This window comes from Lathamus discolor, chromosome 1, assembly GCF_037157495.1.
Source record: "Lathamus discolor isolate bLatDis1 chromosome 1, bLatDis1.hap1, whole genome shotgun sequence".
Classification (NCBI taxonomy): domain Eukaryota; kingdom Metazoa; phylum Chordata; class Aves; order Psittaciformes; family Psittacidae; genus Lathamus; species Lathamus discolor.
In genome coordinates this window covers 119458853-119480245 of record NC_088884.1, presented here as the reverse complement: position 1 = coordinate 119480245, position 21393 = coordinate 119458853, and the positions used below count along the sequence as shown (strand labels likewise).

Below are 21393 nucleotides of genomic sequence, written 5' to 3'. Positions count from 1 at the left end.
GTCCCTTTGACCGCCCTGTGGTGAAACCTCTTTCTCACTGCAGGGAGAACCAAAGGTGACCAGCCTTCCAACATCTAAAGCTCTGTCCCAGAATTAGTCCTCCACTACTGCCCAAGTGCTTCCCCAGAGATGAGAACACATACTGTGATGGAACCTGCCTGACACCAAGGGCCAGCCCCAGGTCACAGGGCAGGTAACTCTGACTGGCTGCTGTCCTTACAGCTCTTCCATTGCTTTGGAAAACATTTTTATCATGATGCAATCTGACCACTGCCATACTCTCTGTCCTTAACATGTGCTCAAGCAACACATGGGCGGTGCAAAGGTGCCATGATGGCAATGTGGGATACTGCACTCTTGCAATTACAGGGAAACAACACTGCAAAATAGTCTCATGGCCTCAACAACATCACTGGCTTTCCCCATTTAGCCACCACTTTGCTGCCACCTCCTTCTCCTCAGATGCTCAGCCTCTCAGACTCTGGCTCCCTGACAGGTAATGGTTCTGGGCTGCTGCATCCATGGGATTTGTACCAGTCTCTCCAGAGAGCTGTGCTGGGACAAGGGTCTGATAAGCCCAGAGGGGACTAAATGGGAAAACCAGCGCTTAGTGCAATTTTGCAGTGTAGTTTGTTGTGAGGCAAACACTGCTGCGTATCCTGCCAGACAGCAGGGATTTAATGAGAGAGGAAAGAAAAATCACCCCTCGTCCTCCCACATCACACAGCAAAAGCCCAGTGCCTCTTCACTCAGAGGTGGAGACACAAGTGTAACCCTGATACTGGGCAGCACTCAGTACTACTGACAGCATTATTACTCCAAAATGCTTGGGATCTGTGATTAGTGCATGGTGCGGGAGCTGAACCTGCTACAGCATTACTTCAGCTGGGACCTAGTGCCCAGACTGCACCTGAACCATGACTGTCCCAGCCCTGTGGGTGATGACAGTCACTAATAACTTTGGTCCTAAAATGAAAATCTTTCAAGCTTCAATTTCAGAGAGCAAACAACTACACTCCGTAATTTCTGCATTTACTCCTGCAAATGCAACCAAATCTTTCAGGACAACATCTAGTATCTACGACTGTGACATTCCATGCAATGCACATCTCCATACTCTAAGCAGTGCCTCGGTAGCAGCAGTCACAAAAGTAATTAAAATTACAGCTTAAAAGGTACCATTTTTTTTGCATGAATCACAACAATTTACCCTTAAAGAAAATAAATCCACTGTACTGTCAGATATTTCAGTATAATTCAACCAACCAGTTTTGCTTTTTATCCTAAACTCTCTAAGGATTCAGCTCTGTTGTGCAATGACAACTGTTACACTACAACACAAAGATGGGTTTCAGACAGAGCGAAATGTACCCTAGAACACACTTGTTTATAAAACATCCAGCCTATAACAGATGAGCAATTAACAGCTTTTATATATTCCCACCAAGAAAAGCTTTGAGAACATGGTGCACTTTGCTCTGGTGCTCTGACAGAGCAGAGAGGAGGTCCGAGCACCTCGTGGCATTTTCTATGGCTTGTGGAAGCTGCACCTCTCCTCCAAGCACACTACAGCCATGGAGTTAAACGGCAACACAATGTACAGGAACCTCAAGACCTTGGAAACCAGACAAAGGATCCTCCTCGCAAATAACACACAAACAAGCACACATCTGTTTTTTCTCTCTCCAGTGCTAAACACATCACACTGAGACTGCTGGCTCAGAGCCCAAGAAGTCTCCAAAGTCCCTCTTTTATTCCAAGTGTATTCCCAAACACTGCTCCGACAAACATGGACTGGTCTTCTAACTGCCAGGAGCTGGCACCCAAGCACATACACATATACCCATATAGCCCAGTTTCAGTTTGATACACAATTGCTGAGCCTGTTTCTGTTCCCACTGATAAGAAACAAATACCTACTGCTAAAGGACTGCAAAGAGTTGCCTGGTCCCACCAAACCCATGTGCTGCCCATAGAGGAGCTAACTGTTCACAAGTGCTCGCAGGGGAAAGAGCATCAGCAGGAAGCTGGATGCCAGGTGGCCTCTTTTTTTTTTTGGCTTAATTTTGGTAACTAGAAATCACAGAAATAGTTGAAGCACCTTCACAGGAAAGGTCAAGACTGCAGTGCGCCAACACATTTAAAAAGTCATTAAGCACTAACATTTGGATCCACTGCTTGCCAAACACTGTCAGCTCTTTAATAACTGTGCAGGAGTTGATGGCAGCACTTGCAGTGACTCAAAGCCAGCCTCTAGAGCTTCCAGAAATATGAGAATCTGTGTAACAATCCCATTCTGGACTCTCAATTCAGAGTCACAAAAGCTTTTCAAGCATATACCGGCCACACAGGTGACCAGGAGAAGCCCTCCAGTAAATCAGGAGGGGAAACAGGGCTGTAAGAACATGGCAGAGAAGGCACAGAGAAGAACAAAGAACAGTAGGACAAGAGAGATAATTAGCTTCCACTAGATCAGTTATAAGCATTCAGACATAATTAAAAAAGGCTGGGAAATTCCCATGCAGGAGATCAACATGTATATGTTGATAGTAGCAGAAACGAAGATAACCAGATTACAAACTGGCCATTTATCTCTTTTTCTACTTTGTAAAGCTGAGACTGCCTACTTAATTTGGAGTTAACTTTTTTGAGATGGAGGTACAGAGATATGTGGCAATGGAATTATGCTTCAGTCTGTCAGAAAATAACCAGGTCCTGGAGAGAAGCACTAAAACAATGAACAGCAATTAAAAAAAAACCTGGAAATGATGCAATAGGTAACAATTTATATATTCAAAAGAAATAGAATGTATGGCAGAACACTTTTGACTTAAGGTCACTTTTTCTTCTTCACATATATCAGTCAAGGTTTCTGAAAGCTTTCCTAGCATTTTGAAGTGTGTGAAATTATCATTCTATAGATATAGAAGTGTCTCCAAAGGTCAGACCAGTTTCAAATCTTAGGACTGCAAGGGAATTGAGGTCTTTTATAATGCAAACTCAGCTACATTACTGCAAGCATCACCATCTGATCAGTCAAAAGAACAATTTCTAGGCTTAAAAAAAGAAGCCAGTTGTTTTCTGCATTTCTCACATTTCCTTAAGGACCTTCCTGTTGTGAGCAAACATTTTAACATTTTTTTCCCCTAGCTCAGAAGGCCAAACTCCTGACTGAAGCACAAAACCACGACCCAGAGTCAACACAGCCCGTGCTTTCAACAGAACTGAACACGATTCACTATTTTTCACTTTCAAGTCCTTAGAGCTTCTTCATTTGTCTTCATGAAGTTCTGAAGTAGAAGTTGGCTTTTATCAGGCAAAAAGTATCATTTTGCACTTCAGATTTCTTAATTTTGACATCTGTGGAGTTCTGGTATCCAGGTGGGTGAGATGGTAAACCACTGATTACAGCTTCCTAGCTACTGCAACAGTATCCTGAAGCAGACAAGAGGCTGTCAGAAGATGGAAACTTCACCAAAAACAAACCACAGGGCTACTTCTCAACCTCCTCTTGAAAAGCATTTTCCCTTCTCTCTCCTCTACCTCACGATTCTGAGCAAAAGACAACTTACTCACAGTGACTGGTTTTGACTGAGGAATTCCCATGTTTCAAATTTATACAGAGTCCACTTTTGTTCTGTAGAAAGTAAGGTCTCTCTGTACACACACATAAAAAAAATACCCTGTGTTGCCCTTGGTCAATTATATTTTCATTGCACATTCTGAAAGTTACCAAGACACACACACATGAAAAGAGTAGCTTTATTAGCATCACACTTTGGGGGCAGGAGATGGAGAAGATGATAGCTGACACAGCCAGCTTTGCCCTCTATCTTCCTTATCTCAGGTGGCAGCCTGGACATAACATAGAAGGGTGGACCCCTGATAGGACAAGCAGATACCTATATTATTCATAGTAACCACGTATTTCTCCCAAGCAATCAGCTTATTTGATTAAAGCAAACTCTTCTATAAATATAAAGCAAATATTTGCAGTGAGTACTCAGAACTCTGCAGAAGGTTAATACACACTGTTGTCAGACGCAAGTGTAATATTTGATGAACTTTTCCTCTCCCTAAAGTAGACAGGGCTATTCTGTCCTAATGAAGAGGTTGGTCATTCTGCAATAACCACCACAAAGCAAAAGGCTTTTCCCAAAGCAGCTACTCAAGAAAGCAGATAAAAAAATGTTTAAGCCAATGTAACTAAGATGGGCTTCTTAAACTTCAGCTTGAATTTATAACAAGACTGAACTGAAAGTGGTACAGATGAGCTATTTGCTTTGTTTTCTGCCAATGTTTTTACTTACGCTACTATGGCAAACACCAAAATTACTGAAAGGGCTTCTTCACCTACATGCCTACAAGTCATCCACCCAGAGCCACTGCCAGGGTGGGAGTGCAGCTTTCCCTGTCAAACAAAAATACATGAAACAGCATAAGTCAGGTTTGCTTTACCTTTGAGTCTCCAGGAAGATAACAGGCAGGTAACAGCATTGCCTAAAACACTCTATCACACTGCATCAGATAGACTTCAGGGAGATTTACATCCAGCTTATAAAACACAAGGTTGGGTTGATTCAGGAGTGGACTCTGCAAATTCCTGGAAGGGAACAAGCTGTTGCTTTGGGTTTGGTTTGGGGTTGAGGGGGGTGGTTCTGGTTGGTTGGTTGGTTTTGGCTTTTTATTTTTTATTTTGTCATGATTTGCCAATATGCAGCAACAGAAAAACTACGAAGCTAAATGCACATAGGGTGTAAATTTTCAGATTGCTGACATCAGTCTATTATTCCAGATATCTATCATTTAACTGCATAATATTAAAAATACAGCAAATCAAGCTCTCTTAAGGGCAACTAAGAAGCAGCTATTAAGGAAATAAAAATAATTTATTAATAATAAATTACAGATATAAAGCAAAATCTTTTGTGGCCCACTGCCCACAAATCAGAGGGATTAGCCTGAGATTAACACGCATTTGAAATTCATTATTAGTGTATTAAAATGTAAAAGTAGAAGCATAAGAAGAGAGTTCCTATTCTGAACTACCTATAGAAGCAGTATGCATGGGTTATGGGGACACTAAGTTCACAAGGATTAGAACAAGGACAAACATGCCACAGCACCTGCTTTTGCCTTCTTTTGCTCTCCTCTAAGCACAGAAGCATGTTCTAACATCCCCCTTTTCCAAACAAGCAAGGTTAAGTTGAACAAGAAAAATGCCATCTACACAGAAGACCTGCAGGGCACTCACAGCATGTGGCTGCTTGGCAGCAAGAGCTGACCATCCCCATGTGTTTGCTGAATGACAACACTCGCAGCCTCCATCACCATGAAACCTGTCTCTGCTCCTGTGTAGCTTTGTAGACAGTACTGCAACTAACACAGAATGGTAAATAAGACATCATGTGCCCTTTTGTCCCACCTGCTCAGATCAGGACTGTCTTCATCATAAAGGCCATGCATTCTGGGTGGACTTTGCCCCAAAGCATAGACTACAGGAGAAGCCTCCAAGGCTATCCATCACACAGATGCAAATGCTTTTCCGTTCTCCTACCCAACAGCTATTGATTCAATAAGGCATCACTCCCACCAGGATGTTCTCCCTCTCAACCCCACACTGTTGGAGACTAATCTGCTCATCTATCTCACCAACAGTGAGCAGAGCAGCAGATTTGGCTGGGCTCCTCTGCAGCTTCTCCTGCACTGCAGTAGATAAGGGAGCAGAGGCAGCCTTGGCACAAGTACCACCATACAACCCGGAAGTGGGAAAAGAAACTGAAGAAGTTAACAGAATAAGAGAAAGATACAGGGCACCAAAATGTAAAGCAGTTTATTTGTCCATTTAAAACAGGTTATGTGAGATAGTTTACTTCAGTAGCACATATTCACACATACAGCTTCTTCACATACACTAATCCTTGCACAATCAATAACCTCATAGCCCCAGCTGGGAGGAGACTGTCACTGCCACTATTTGTACCAGTATAGAAACTGGGGTAAAGACAGCCTGTGTGGCTTTTTGAGGCAGTGTGAGCCATATGAAAGCACAAGTGCCAATTCTCAATTACCACACCAAGATTGCTTTCATTTCTCAAAGCCAGGTTGTCATCCATAGATGACAAAGTCCATTTTAGGTCAGCATACAAGCCAATGTACAGATCAAACAGTCACCAGGGTGACCATGGGCTTCTTCCAACCCAAGAGGGCTTACAACAGCAAGAGAGATGCACACCTACCATCGGGGCTTCTTCAGTGAAAGCAGGCAAGATTTTGACAAGTGGGATTGCAACAGGGTATCAATACCAATCTGGCCATGCATCACCTTTAAAGTATTTCTGTTAATGTCAAGCAGGACTTACGCCCAGGACAGAAGCAGGTCAGCTCTTTGCAAAACACAGCAGGGCCGTCCCATTCAGCGACTGCAGGGACAGGACAAGGGGTAATGGGTTTAAGCATGGGAAGTTCAGGTTAGATATACGGAAGTCCTTTACTGTGAGGGTGGTGAGGCACTGGAACGGGTTGCCCAAAGAAGTTGTGAATGCTCCACCCCAGCAGTGCTCAAGGCCAGGCTGGATGAGGCTTTGAGCAACCCGTGCTACTGCGAGGCTTCCCTGCCGATGGCAGGGGGGTGGAAGCAGATGATCTTAAGACCCTTTCCAACCATTCTATGATTTGCCATTAACTCCAGCTCTTAGAAAGCCATAGCATTAGCTCCTCCATCTGGTGTGAAACACAGTACAGCTGGCCTAGGCCACGGTTCTCATTTCAGAAGTGACTGAAAGCAGCTTAAGGACAAAAAAATAACCGGATAGCTTGTCTCATTTGCTAGCACACAGCACTGTCATACCACGTCCCAGGAAAAAAAAAAGAACACCACAAACAACAGAACTAAACAGGTTGTTTTACAACCCGTATCAACGCAACACCATTCTGCAAAAGGAACGGTATTTTGGAAGAAGCAACACACACAAGCGGACAGCTGTCCCTAGCAGCATTTAATACAAAGTTCAGCAAGGCAAAGTTCATCAGTGAATGAATTACAACATATGAAACAGAGATAAAAGATTAAAGCAGCAATAGCTCAACCTGCCACCCTAGCTGGAAGCATACGTAAGGGGAGGAAGAGTAACAGTGACAGTTCCTTCCAGAACAATTTGTTTCTTCATCTATAAGAGACCCCCCAACTTCACTGGCCTTCTAGCAACTTTTGTCTGTAAGCTTTTTCTTGTTCTAGCTTCACATTACCCTCTGTGTTCCCAAATGTGTTTCTGTAGGGATTTTCACCAAAGCATAACAGGTATGTGTGTGGACATCTCATTTCTACTCCTTTATGTCTCTAGTACATTACATAAAGTAAATTTAATTTCTTTAGGCACCAAGCAAAACTTGAAATTAGCAGTCCTTTGGTGATCTGGTGTAAGCAGGATACAACAGCAGTGACTTATCAAGTAAAAACAAAAGTTAACCAATAGCAAAGCAGGTTTGGGTGCAACCCAGTAAAAACACCCATTCCATGCATACTGTAGAAATGTGCACACAAGTGCATTAATGTCAACTAAAGAGCTTCTTCCACACGAAACGCAGCTTTTTTGCCTTTTTAAATACAAACAAGGATTTCTGCTTCTTTTGTAAAGAAAAAAATAATTACAACTATTAACAACTTAGTAAGAGCAAACGTCACTGTCACAAGCCAGGATCAAGCACATATTCTAGAAGTCTTCATGTAACCGGAGGTAAATTTAATGACAATCTAAATGACCGTGGTACTCAATACAAGCTTAGGCTGAAAATGTTAGTTTAGGATGATACCTTTCAAACAGTTCAAGCACTCACTGATACTATCAAAACTATCTTTCAGCTCTTCATTTCAAAACACCTCCTCAATGGATACTCAGTTTGACTTTAATAAAAATGTTTAAAAAGTAAGCAACGTAAAACATAATTTTTCTTACAATTTGGATTATTCTTTCAGGCACAAAATCAATTTTTATTTTTTATTATCAATTTTCAGTGAAAAAAAAAAAAAAAAGCAGAAGGAAAAAAAATCCAGTTGATTCTAACCCATTTTTTTCAATCATTTCCTGGCTTAGCCACCAGCCAAGCTAGTTATCTGGTACATAGGCCAGTACCACCAGTCCCTTGCCATTACTTCTGAAGAACTGGACTCTCAGTTATGGCACTAAGACCACAGGCTTTGTCGAAGGATAAGTCCCCCTCTGAAGTGTCTTAACAGTCCATCCACAGCACCAGACCCATCTGTAGCTTGACTGGACATGAGATGAAGCTCTGGACAGTGAGAAATTGCCAGGTGTGACCTCACTCCCCAGCCACAGTGGATTCTTCCTGAGGCAAATGTTACAAACACATCTCTTAAGCATCCGCTAAACCCCAAGTAATTTTGCAGTCAATGCACCTTAACTGCTTTATTGTCTCTCAGGCAACCAGTAAACGACTCCCTCACTACCTTTACCTTCCAATTTCTCTTCTGCGTCTGGAGCGCTGCTTCAGGGACACAGCAAAAATCACAGGAGTAATCAATCCCACTTGGTAACCAGGAGAGGTCAAAGTGCCAGGCACCAGCTGCACCACCACCCTAGCAAGAACCCACTGGGAGCTGATACCATCTACTTCCCCAAGCAGCTCCAATCCACAGGGTCAAATGCTCTCCCAGTGATCAAAGGCAAAAGTTCAACAGAAATGCTTGACTGAGCTAACTGCATCACATTTATCATTTTCCTAGCAGCTGATACCTATCTACTCAAAGCAAAATATGCCCTTACTGTCACAGGTAACAGCTGGAAATTGTCCTTTTACCAATTACACACCCTACTCTTAGTATTGTACGGCTTTCCTTTCTCGTGGACTATTAATGCCCATCACATATTAAGAATTCATGCTCCTCATCTTGAGTAGAGCAGCCAAGTACAGTGCAAATGTTATTTAACATGTCAGCTGGGAAACTGGATCCTCAAAGGCCTTTCTCCGGAAGTCCTCAAAACCACGGATTAATAGTGTCATACATATTAAAACTTATTTTTTCTTTTGGTAGTCCAGTGTCTACTTCCTTGAAGTGGAGGGCCGAAAATTTTGATAGTACCATTTGTGCACATCACCTGACAGTACCGTCCTTTTATCTGCGCCCGACTTCTGCATTTGACTTGTTCTGCTGCTTTAGCAAATGCTAATAAGAAGCAAGCAGCTAACTCCTTAAAATTTGCTACTGCCAGCTGTGGCAAGTGAACAGTCACCAGTGTGAAGGGGAGTGGGAGACAGCAACCACACAAAAAACCAACACCCACAAAAAAAACAAACCAAACCAACCTTTCTGTCAACACCTGACATTGACTTTCTTCTAATAAAACTTCCCAAGCCACAGCTGCTCCTGGAGACACCTTGTTACTGCTGACTTTCAGACACAAGAAATGTTTTTTTAAGGAAACTAAGCTTTTCTCAACAGGTTAATCCAAATACATGTGGCTCTAATTCTGTCCAAGCCTGTGGCCTGAAGCAGTACACCCAACGACTCAAATACCTACTGTCCAGTATTTCTTATTTCAGAGTCTGATCCAGAGAGACAAAATAGCAGAAAGCTATCTGTGGCAGCACCCAAGCAACCAGGGAATAGGCTGGAAATTAGGAGTTGCTAATTACCTTTTTCTCACTCAGGGCAGCTGCAAACCACAGCCCTCCAAATCAACCACTTCTCCTTCACCTCTGAAATAGCTCTTTACAAAAAACTGCTATTTTGACAATGTCTTTTTACCTCCATGCAAACTTCTGTATTTGTTAAAGCTAAACCTAAGGCAGAAATAGTGAGACTACATCCTCCCTCCTTGTGCACTTGCCACAAAAACAATAGTAAACCAAGAAGCCCACCACAAATGGAAGCTCCTGTGATGCACATGCACAGGAAGTCAGTTTGACTGTTATTACATTACTTTATTTTTTGCTTAAAGTAGGTTAGCAAGCTCCCAAGGGAGCCCATTAACCTAGAATTAAAAACAGAATAAAACAATGTTTTGGGAGAAGACTTTCTCCTTTATGCCCTAAGATGCCAAACTACACTTTCTTCAGCTCTGGGAAAAAAATCTGTTTTTCTCTATCTCCATTAACTTCTTTTCACACTGCTACTTTAAGGTGCTTTGCTTCTATGGGCTTCAAATCAAGTTTCAGTAGCTTTAGCTGATTTCCCTAGGGCACGCTGGCAGACAATGAGATGGAGATGCTGCAAGCTCTCAGCTTTTGCTGCTACAGGAAAAGGAAATCCCCATGATTTCACCATACAGTAATATAAGCTAAGGGAATGAAAGTTAATCTGGAAACAAACTAATAAATTCTAGTCTTTTTAATGTACCTTTGCTAGGTCTTCTTTATAAAGTCTACACTATAACTTGCCTTCAGTATACAGAGCACACACAGATTGGTGTTTACATACGACAGCAAACCAGAACAGTTTAAGAGATGCACAAAACCTGGTGTCTGTTTAGGCAAGTTTCCTGAAGCATTTCAGTACGACAATAGAAGGATGTTTCCATTCATGCAAGTGAACCTCATAAGCTTTACTTATACAAAACAAGTTCATTTTTGGAAATAATTACTAGAAAAACCTTTAAGCACCTGAATGACAAGAAAAAAGTCAAACCACTTTTTCCTATTTCCTGAGTCTCATAAACTATTTATCTTTCAACAACATTTTTATTATTGCCATAGTAGCCTGCTACTCCATTCATTTCCAGAGAAGAACAGGCAGGTAGATATTTTTTCCCTAAGCTACATCTCTGCCTACTAATGAAAAATCTCAGAAACCACCTTAAGCACAGCATTTGAGACTGCTGTCTTCTCACTACCTCTCAATAAAGAGAGCATGCAGTGAAAATGTAACATCAAAACCCATTCTAGTCCCCAGATGAAAATCGGGGAAAATGCCAGCTCTCAATGGTTTATCCTTTTTGTAACAGGAGGAGGAAAAGAACAAGCCATCAGCACCAGCTGTCAGAGGCATCAGTAATTGTCCCATCCTGTTTTGATACCACTTTTGTCATTCCCATGGCGGTGAGGCACAGGAGCCCTAATGTGATGCTGGGTTCAGACAAGAAGGCTCCCAATGGGGCAGAAAGAGAGAGAGGAAAGCCACGCAAAGAAGTGTTATAGTGCTTCAGGACAGACCAAGCTCATCATAACCATCCACTTCCCACCCCCAGGTTACCCCTTCTGCCAGCTCCCAACAAGGCTTGTGTTTTATCAGATCTATTGGCTCTCAAAGCCAAGCTAAGGGCATGGAGATAAATGAGAAAAGCATTTCTGGCTAAATGAGTGCAGTGGTGTTACACGTGTTTATTTTAAGTCCTGTGATCTTTCTGGCTGGCATGGCACCGAAAGCTGTACCCACATTAACACATACCAAAGGAAGGAAGTGTTTCACTGGTAGATGTCCAAGCATTTTAATCTGGTCGCTCAGAGGAAACAAAATGTGTATTTAAAAAAATAATCTGTGATGCTATTTACCCAACCCTTCAAAACAGTGGAGGCCTGATATTATCAGAAAGAGCAGAGTTGAGGCTGTGGTTCTTAAGACCTTTATTTTTTATCTGATTTCAAGAAATAAGGCAGAATATTTATTGTTCCACAGCAAGACACTAGTAAGCGTTTGGCTTTAAACCTTCCTTGCCCCTCTCTCTGCCTTGGTACAAATTATAACTCCAAGACTACTTATTACTTATGGAAAATTGTCCTCTTGTTTAAATAAATTCACTACAAAACATACAACAGAGCAGAATTAATTAACACAGGGTTTGGTTTTTTTTTTTGTGTAAAAGCAAACGCACCTTAGAATAAGAAAGAGATGTAAGAGAACATTTCAGTCTTTCATACGCTGCACACTATTTGCTCGATTTGCTGAGAGATTAATATCAACATTAGCTGAGAAAATAGCGAGCTACAAGTAATGAAAATCTATTTAATATGCAGCAGAAAAAATAACTTTTATTAGTTTGTCCAATTATACTTCAGTATTTCCTAAAGCAAAAAACAAAACCAGTTTCACAACTCTTTGTTTTCATTTGAGTTTTGCTTACCTTTGCTCTTGTGGATGCTCTTCCACATCCTCCTCCAAATCAGCCTGACAAACAGAGAAAATACTATGTAAGAATCTCAGAACTGCAACAGGTTACACTGTACGTATGTGCTATTTTTAACTCCATTGAAGATGGACTCTCATGTGACTTGCTTGCAAAACAAACTCAGAAATCTAGAATTCCTACAGAGATTCCTTGATGACTCAAGTAAGGTAGGTGCTGGCCATCCCATCTGAGGTTTCGGCTCATTTCACCAAGACAAATGGTGACCTAACATGGCTGCTCCACTATTTTTTCCCCAAGTGTTCACTGAACACTCATTTTTCCACTTATACATCTATACAAAACTCTGCTCACTCTTACAATTTCAATCTAAACCAATCAATTGTCCTCCAACTACAGCAAGACTATTTCCTCCACCTTCAAATCACTTACCTCCATCAGTAAATTTCATTAGTGAGCACCTGAGAAAATAGGATGCAGAATGCCTTGAAACTCAGATCATGTGGCAATGCCAAAAGCAATGGCAAGGTACCGTGTTCCAACAGGAACCGCAAGATCCCAAACCCAGATCTCATCAGTGATCAGCAGCACATAAAGAAACGAGAGAGCACAGAAGCTTTAAAAACAACAGCTTAGCTCAGCTGCTGGACCAGAGCAGTTTTTGAGACATGCAGTTAACACACTGCCAGCCTGCAGTTCACAACTAACCACTTTGAGCTGTCTACAGAAATGAACTCAAGCATTGGTTCAATGAGCTCCCTGCAGGAAAACCATTTAAAACAAGCAGGTAGCTGCTCTGAACCAGCCAAGATCTCCAGGAAAGCTTTAGGTACAACTCAAGATGGAGCATGTTACAGCCACCCAACCGGCGCTGATGAAACCAGGGACAACTTTAGGCAGATTAACATTTTTCAGGAAGAGGTCACAGTTATCCTGCCAGGAACAGCTGGTAAATTTTACCAGCTACTGCTTCTAGTTTCACAAGCCGTAAGCTACAGACCGTAGCAATGAAAAAGTATGGGGGGCAGCGGGGAAAGAGACTTTTAAAATTAAATGAATGCACCTTCCACCACCCCTCCTACACATTTCCCATGTAAGTGCATCACGGAACAGGCCCCAAGTCACCAGCTTTGACTCTTGCTCCTATTTGCACTACATACTGGAAACAGAAAAAAGAAATCACCTGCACAAACACTGAACATCTTTCTATGGGCTTCAGATGCTTAAGCAGACCAGGCAGCCCTACTCATGTACTCAACAGGGCAGACAGGATTTCTGAGCACTTGAGCCTTGTGCAGGGGGGAAAAAATGGCAACCATACTAAGGCAGCAAATATGGATAATAATAATAATTCACACTATAGCTAAAATAATGATAATATGGCTAGTATTATTACAGCTCTTGCTGAAAGCTACCAGATGTATCTAAACGTCAACCTTTCTGCCACAAGCAGCTCATCCAACAGCAGCAGCAGAGCCTTCACCATAGTATAACCTAATCTGCAACTAGACTGACAAGTTAATCTGAGGATTTGACAACTTTTCTGTATGCATGCCCTTAAAGAGTGTTTGGAGACACCATGGTAATTGCCCAGGATCTGCAACATCACACGGCCCTTCAGCACAGACCTGCTTACCTAGAGGTCCTAGCTCCTGCCCCTCATGAGCCATCTTCTCCAACAACCCAGCTAAGCCTTGTTAGACCCTACAAGTAGGGCACAATATAAACCCAACTTCTCAAGGCTCCTTTTGAACTTCAGAACCTCAGTACATACCAAGCAGAATTAGGAAACTCCTCATCCACACCCTCCAGAAACAGCTTCTCTGCCACAACAGGCTGACAAGCTATCCTCATTTTAAATGGCTTAACTCCTCCTTTAAAAGGCTTAACATCCGCCAGGCATCAGAAACCTGTGTCTCTGTCATTATACGGTGCTCACACTTAACACTAGCTATCTTGCCACTTCTCCTTTTCATTTTTTCTCAAGCAACAATGACAAAAACCTCCCCAGTCTATAAATGCAGCCACAGCGTAAAAGCTCAACTGTACAAGAAAAAAAGTAATTACAGAAAGAAAAATCACCCTGGACTCTTAAGCATGCACAGAGTTCCATGTCTTCTCTCCTCTATATGCCACAGGCCACACGTATACTTACACTAGGATTTAACAAGGCAAGCTTTCTTAAACTACCATAGGGCCAGACAAGTAGTACAGTGGGATGGGAGAAAGGGAGCAGCTCTGAAGCTAAAATGCAGGTCCCAGCAGCCTATCCATGACAGGAAGAAAAAATCCACTTCCTCCAAACCTCATCCTGAATATGGGCAGGTGCTTATCTTCGCACTAGAACGCCCCTGAAAGTGCCCCTCTCATGTCACACAAGTGTTGAGAGGCTGGGCTGGCAGCTTCTGCATAATCTGCATGGCCAACCAGCCCCAAGTCCTATCAGCACCATCCAGAAGCTCAGCTGGGAGGCTGAAGGAGCCCTTTAACACCCCAATGAGGAGCCCAATTCCCACCCAAGTCTGTCTCGGGCTTTCAAACAAATTGTGTGCCTTCCGACAAACCCTGCTTTGAAGTCAGTGACTCCGTACATTTAATTTGTGCATAGCTGATGGGATGCGCCTCTGTTAATGACATACTGCAGTGCTGCATATCTCAGATACACAAGCAAGATCAAGGTCTTCATCAGCTTTCGAAACCAGCAGAACAATTAACCTTATTAGCCCCTGAGCTGCACTGAAGAACAGGAACTGAAGATGAGTTGCTACTACATGGGAAAAGAAAAAACAATACAATAATCTTTCAGAACTGAGCAAAACCTTTAAAGTGAAAACCCAGGCAGCAGCTCTGAATTTGCCCAGCATCTGTAACAATACAGCAAATATTGTGGCATCTTTCTCTTCCTCCAAAATTCAAGCGGCCTAAACAGTAAAATGAAGTATCTGTCACTGTAATCTCCTGTCTGCAAGCAAACTGAAACATACACAAGGCATTCCTCTAATGAAACATCTCACTCATCTCCTACACGCAACATGCAGAAATGGTAAACCCATCACAGAAGACAGCCATGGCACTGACACCAAAAAAAGAGTTTGGTCTATGTTGCCTTCGATGACTTACTATCATTTTCAATCATGACATCAAGACCTACAATTTAACCTTCATTTCATTTTAAAGTAGTTCCTCCCTCAAAAGTGAAGAGGCTGAAAGGAAAGCACTGCAGGCCCTGCTCTGCAGGTACCCAACCCACCTGCCCATGCCTTCAGATGCTCACAGCTATCACCCACACAGTGCTTCTCCTTTCATACCCTCATGGCAGTGGAGGCAGCAGGCCCTGTACCCTTACTGTGCTTTTCATTGAGCTCTTTCCTCTCCTCTCCAGCAAAAAATACAACTAACTGCCTTTCAGTTTTGCACTGAAGTGCTCCACCATGGCTGCTCCTATTTGGAGCTTTTTCAGCCTTTAGTGGTGAAGGGCTTAGGTGTCAAGTCCTACACAAAGGAGCTTTTTTCCCAAGCATTTTACTTAAGTAAGTATTAACAAGTTACAAACAAACAAGCAAAACCACAAAATTATAAGGAGTCTGAATAAAAACCACAACTGCTCTAATCAAGCCTCTCACACTCAAGATTTTCTGTGTCGAAATCCCACTGGTTTTCCAAGCATCTCCCAACCATCAGTGCAGGCAAGGCTCTACATTTCTCCACAGCGAGGACAAATGATGGGAAGAAAAACAAAATCAAAAACCCAGTCACCCACCACAGGGACATTTGCTATAAAAACAAATTCAAGGCGAAAGACAGCAAGGTGGCTACCTCACACTTCACGCCACCTTCAAAGAGAAAGAGGACCTGGGCACAAAGGAATACGGATACCACATCTGACTGGGAAACCCAGCCTATCTCAAAGCAAAAAGGGAACCCAGGAAGAAACATTAAAATGCTGGAGGAAGCTGCAGACCAAGGGAAGACAGTCAGCATGCTAGATACAGGCAGCTGCTCCTCAGCTCCAGCACATAAGCCCACGCACACCCTTCGGGCTCGGCTGTGGAGCAAGAGCAGTAGGTGAACCATCCCCAAACAGCTCTGCAGGCTTCAGAGGAAGCCAAATTCAAAGGATCACAAGCATAAGGGGGTAAGAAAGAAGAAAAGCACAAACACGTGTGAGAGGGAAGCTGGGAGGGAGCACGCGAGAAGCACAAACAATGAAAGGGAAGCAAGAGGAAACAGAAGGTAGAACGACCAACCGGGGTGGAGGCGCGGGGGCCCTGGGCGGCTGCGCTCCAGCATGCAAATTCATGCAGTTCACGTAGACAAAGCGATGCTGCGAGAGGCCTAGAAAGCAACTACAAATATTAAAATGCTCTGCTTCCCCCTCCCTCGCCTCCTAACGCGATGTCTTTATTCCGTACGCGCTCTTGGAACAAAAGCACGCGCCAGCAACCTGACGGCTGAATGGGCTATCAACCCATCCAACTTTCACCCTCAAATTCTGCAGGCAGCAAAGAATGCTCAAAACTGCTCTGTCACAGGCGGCTGATGATGCATGGAAAATAAGATAATAGTGCAAAGTCACAACAGAAAGGGAAAACATCCATCAGACAGCATGGGTAACACACCAGAAATGGGCAAAACAGCTGGGCAGACAGGGCACATCCCTGCCTGGAGCCTGCAACACACAGGCAAGAGGGAGCCACTTTGGGAGAAGAGCATGCACAGTTTCCTCTCTAGATTTTTCACTTCTATATGCAAAGTCCTTGCCCTCCTGTGCCACACTCCCTCCTGCCCTCCTCCAAAAGGGAACAGGATGAACCAGATCGAGAAACCACGGCACTTCCTGTTCCCAAAGTCTTCCCCGAGACCCGTCTTTAAATACATGAATGAAGCAACCTTCAGATATTCCCTATCAAACAATATTTATTATCCACTCAAAAGCAAGGAAGCTCTTCCTCTTACTAGACCCTCACCATCGCATCGCCACTGCTATGGTACACAAACACTGGGCAACAACCCTCTATGAGGGTTTAAGTGAGAAAGTCTGGTTTTGCAAGGAAGAGAATATGGACAACCTCCTTGCAGAATTAAGGCAGACCATTTTTCTTTAGTGGAGATGGATAAGCAATAAACCCCTTGCAGTCTAAGCACCCCTCTAAAAAAGAAAGGGCAGTCAGGTGTTAATGGATGAAGTGATCTTCCAAGTCTCCAGCATCTCTGCTGATGCCCCTCACCAACCCAGAACAGTCACCCAGGAGGCTGACGATGCTGAACTGCCTTCAGGACCCCGCAGACACCAGAGGGGATCGTAGCAGAGTGGGTAACCCTTGACTCCCTGGGCACTCAGGAAAGAGCCACAACCAGCAATCACAGAGCAATGCCATAGAAACACTCCATGGAAGGGGTGTGGAAGGGTCCCTTGCCCTATCTGCACAGGCTGAGAGAGGTCTCCTTTAGTTCTCCCTGACGACTAGAAAAGGCAGCTTAAAATTCAGCCACAGACACCAAGCCCACAAGGGAACAGAAATGTGAGCATCAGCCTTGGACCTGCAACCAAGCTTTGGTCTTAAAACTGTATTTGAGGAACCCAGGCCCTTCTGCTTTAGCTTGAGCAGTCACAGATGCATTAGATGCTGCTGTGGTCCCCACACTAGGAGGGAAAAGGCATGCAAAACAGCTGATGCACCACCAGTGCTCAGGAAATGGTTCATCTGGCTTTTAACATTCACCCTGTATTTCAATGAGCCTATCGCGATTTTCACTCCTCACCCTGTCACAGCTGAAACCAGAAGACCTGCTCTCTTTCCTGCATGCCAACCACAGCATCTAGAGAAACGACAGAGGAGCAGAGCAGCAGCCTCAGCTTTGCCTTTCACGGCTGCAAGGACTCGGCAGGACCATATGCTCAATCACGCCAAGTTCACGGGCCATTCGTGCCTGGTTCTCCTTCAGCCACACCACAGCTCATTTTTATGAGGATGCTCAAGAACAAAGTGTTTTCCAAGTGGAGCTAATCTCCTCAGGAAGTAAATATCACGTCATCATCAGTCAGTTGCAGCTTTGCTATGAGAAGTGACTGTAGAGGACTGCATTGCACGCTTCTACATCTAATGCATCTTAATGTCTTCAAGGTAAAGAGTGCAAAAGCAAAAGGTTGAGTTTTTTCAGCATCCCTGGGCACAGAGACTGCACCCTCCCTTAGCTACTACTGTATCGGCACCAGGCAAATTCTGAACAGTGTAACATATATATATATATGCACATGTGTATATATATATATATATATAATCATTTGCATATACAGTAGGTGACACTTTCATAACACCACAATACAAAATGCTGGGCCCTGGTAAGCAGCATCAATCGTTAGCTAGCTGAGGAAAGAAGTAACACTTCTGCTCTTTTTCCCCTATTTTAATAGGTATCAGCGGCTGAGCGCTAAACAGAGAATGATATAATGGCTTAAGAGAAATAAATTACCCTCTTTTCCCTCCCTCACATAAGATGATGTCCCCAAGGACTGCTTCTTCCCATTTACGAGCCTGGTGCCTTGAAGTCTAGGAAGGCCCAGCTCAACATATGGCAGAGTCTATGAGTGCAAGTTAAATGACTGCCTCAAATGCCAACAACTCCAGACCACCGCCTCCATCCCGCACAGCCCCCCGCCGCACTCACCAGCCCACCCCTGCCTTTTACCATCTCGGCTCCTCTTACCAGCATAGAATTGAATAAACCTCATTAGCGCTCTAACAGCAGCAGCTAAATAAACCAGAACTGAGCTAGGACAGGAGAGGGACAGCATCAGAAATGATGTGTCATTTGGGGGGGGGGGGGGGAAGGGGGTGGGGAAATGGCCTCACCTGAGTAGGTCTGAGATAGAAATACAAAATACACGGCATTCCTTGTATGAACAACCAGTATTTACCGTGCACTACTGCATTCATTAAAGAAAGGAGGCAGACAGAGAAAACGGGGGGAGGAAAGGGAAGAACACTGGGGAAGAGGGAGGAATAAAGCCTCAGAACCCCACCGTCATTCTCTGCCCGGTAACGGCAAGGCGCGGGGAGGGGGAAGCCGCGGCGGCGACGGGGCTGTGGCGTGTGACAGCGGGCGAGGCTGCCCCCGATCGCCCCCCGCCGCGGCCCCACACACTCCCCCCCTCACCCCGGGGCCCCGTAATGGCTCCTGACCCCCCGGGTCTCGTCCCCACTTCACACCCTCCACCCCGGCCCCAACCACCGCTGCCCCCCCCAAGCGCCCCCTCACCTGTGCGGGCAGCAGGAGCTCCCCCTCCTCGGCCTGCCACAGCTCCACCACGCCGGGGATGGGCTCGATGACTGCAGGGGCAGAGAGAGAAACCGCGGGTGGGCCGGCCGCGCTCGCAGGGGGCCGGAGCCCCGCAGGCAGCGACGCGGGGCCCGGCTGACACCGCGGCGGGAGGAAGGGTGTGGGGGGAGGCTGCGAGCCGCGTCCCGTCTCCCTTTGTGCCCCCGGGCTGCCACCGCGGCAGCCGCCCGAGGGACGGCGGTGGGGGCGGCGGCCGCTCTCGTACACCCGAGGCGGGCAGCTGCGGCGGCGCCCCCCGCTCCCTCCCTCCGGAGCGCTCACCTTGCCCCTGCGCCTCACCGGGCCGGAAGCAGGGCAGCAGGACGTGGAAGACGCCGAGCAGGAGGTTCATGGCGGCGGCCGCGCGGCAATAGCCGCTCTGCTGCGGGTAGCGAAGCCCCGCCATGCCGTGCCGCGCCGTGCTGCGGCTGGGCGGGGGCGGCGGCGCGGGGCGGGGCCGCGGGCACCACGCCGCCACGCCCACCGCCACGCCGCGCGGCTGCGCGCCCCCGAGACACGCCTCGGGCACGCCCCCGCCGCCCCTCGCTGGCCACGCCTCCCGGCGGCGGCGGCGCGGAGCACGTGGCGGGGGGCCAGGCGCGGGTACCCGGGCCCGAGGAGGCAGCCGGGGCCGCGGGGAAGGACGGTGCCGGTGCCGGGTCGCGGCCGCGTCTGTGTCTGTGTGTGTGCGGTTGGGGCGTGGATTGAGGGGGGAGCGGGAGCTGCCCGCCAGCGCTTACCCCGTGCGCTGGCATCGATGCATCCCTTACCCCGTGCGGGATGTGGGGACACCGGTAGCTCCCCTGCTGTTTCAGGGGGAAAAACAGCGGGGGATGGAAAGCAGGGTGCAGCGTGAAGGGGTAGGGGAAGGCACGGAGAGGAAAGCCGAATGGAGGGGGAGAGGGGAAAAGAAAACTCAAATATCCCCAGTAATCCGGTGACCTGCACGTGCAGATGTTCGTGGGAAAAGTGCTGCCAAGCATGCGGCCGGTTGGGAAGAGAAACGAGCAGAGAGGTTTACCTGCCTCAGTATTCCTTGCTGCTTACCGGTGCTTCTCATCAGCGGATTTCATCTGCTGTCCTCACCTGTAACTGCCCCGGTGCTTGGTGGGGCTCTGATGGTTGGGGCATTTATAAAACACAAGTGTGGAACAGAGACCAGCAGAAGCAGCATGTGCTGCTCGCGCAGTCTTAACACACGTTGTCTCACATGCCCTTCTTAAACACTTGTCCCTTTTCATCAAAAAATAAACCTTCAGATGCTTAAATTACAGGGGAAAACAGTTGTTAAACAAGTTCTGCAAACCTTGAGGAAAACAGAAAGCTAACAAGGTTTGCACAAGCCCAGAATTGCATTTGGTTCTCTCCTTACTGGGCGCACATAGTAACTCATATAAACAATGGAAACACGGTGCTCTGAAGGCTTATATATGAAGCCAAGCAAGTAACAAAACTCATTTTCATTTCCAGACTGAGACAGTATATGAAGCCATGGGAGACCTTGGTTTCCATCAGCAGCAGGATAGCTACCCCATGCCTGCTCCGCTTAGCAACAGTGAAAGCTTTTCCCACCTGGAAGCCACCCAGGTTTGGCCAGAGGTGAGGCTGGCCTGCATGTGGGCAGCGCATCTGTCCTCGTGGCAAACACACTGCTGACCTGCTCCCAAAAGGAGAAGACTTTGTTGTCTGCCAGCATTGCACAACAGCTGACATACAGTGATGCAGTCTTGTGTCCTGCCCACATCCTCCTCTCGCTTTCCTCTCTTCCCCCCTTTTTCCTGCTCTCTGCCTGTTAGATGGGTCTTCTGTTTTCCAGCCTCTCTGCGCTGTTGCATGTGCTTCCCCATGCACAGGCAGAGAAATGAGTGCTCCAGCACACCCCATGGCACCCCTCTGCCTGCACCCCAGGTTGCCTGGGGCTTGCAGAGAAACAGCGCTGTTTAAAACGGGAATGGATGGGTGTTTGTCTGCCCGCAGACATGCAGCCACGCAG

At 45.7% G+C, this 21393-nt stretch overlaps 1 protein-coding gene across 4 annotated transcripts in view; it reads right to left on the bottom strand.

The window, feature by feature from the left end:
* The window catches only part of TMEM131L (transmembrane 131 like), an 83133-nt gene extending 63303 nt beyond the window's left edge, over positions 1 to 19830 (bottom strand). For all 4 annotated transcript variants that reach the window (XM_065692963.1, XM_065692983.1, XM_065692973.1 and 1 more), the window contains exons 1-3: positions 19683 to 19830; positions 19341 to 19411; positions 12078 to 12121 (exon numbers count right to left, since the gene is read on the bottom strand). In XM_065692963.1, coding sequence (XP_065549035.1) covers positions 12078 to 12121; positions 19341 to 19411; positions 19683 to 19806 — 239 coding nt within the window. In that variant the 5' untranslated portion in view covers positions 19807 to 19830. The remainder of the gene's footprint in view (positions 1 to 12077; positions 12122 to 19340; positions 19412 to 19682) is intronic.
* Between the last annotated feature and the right edge of the window lie 1563 nt (positions 19831 to 21393).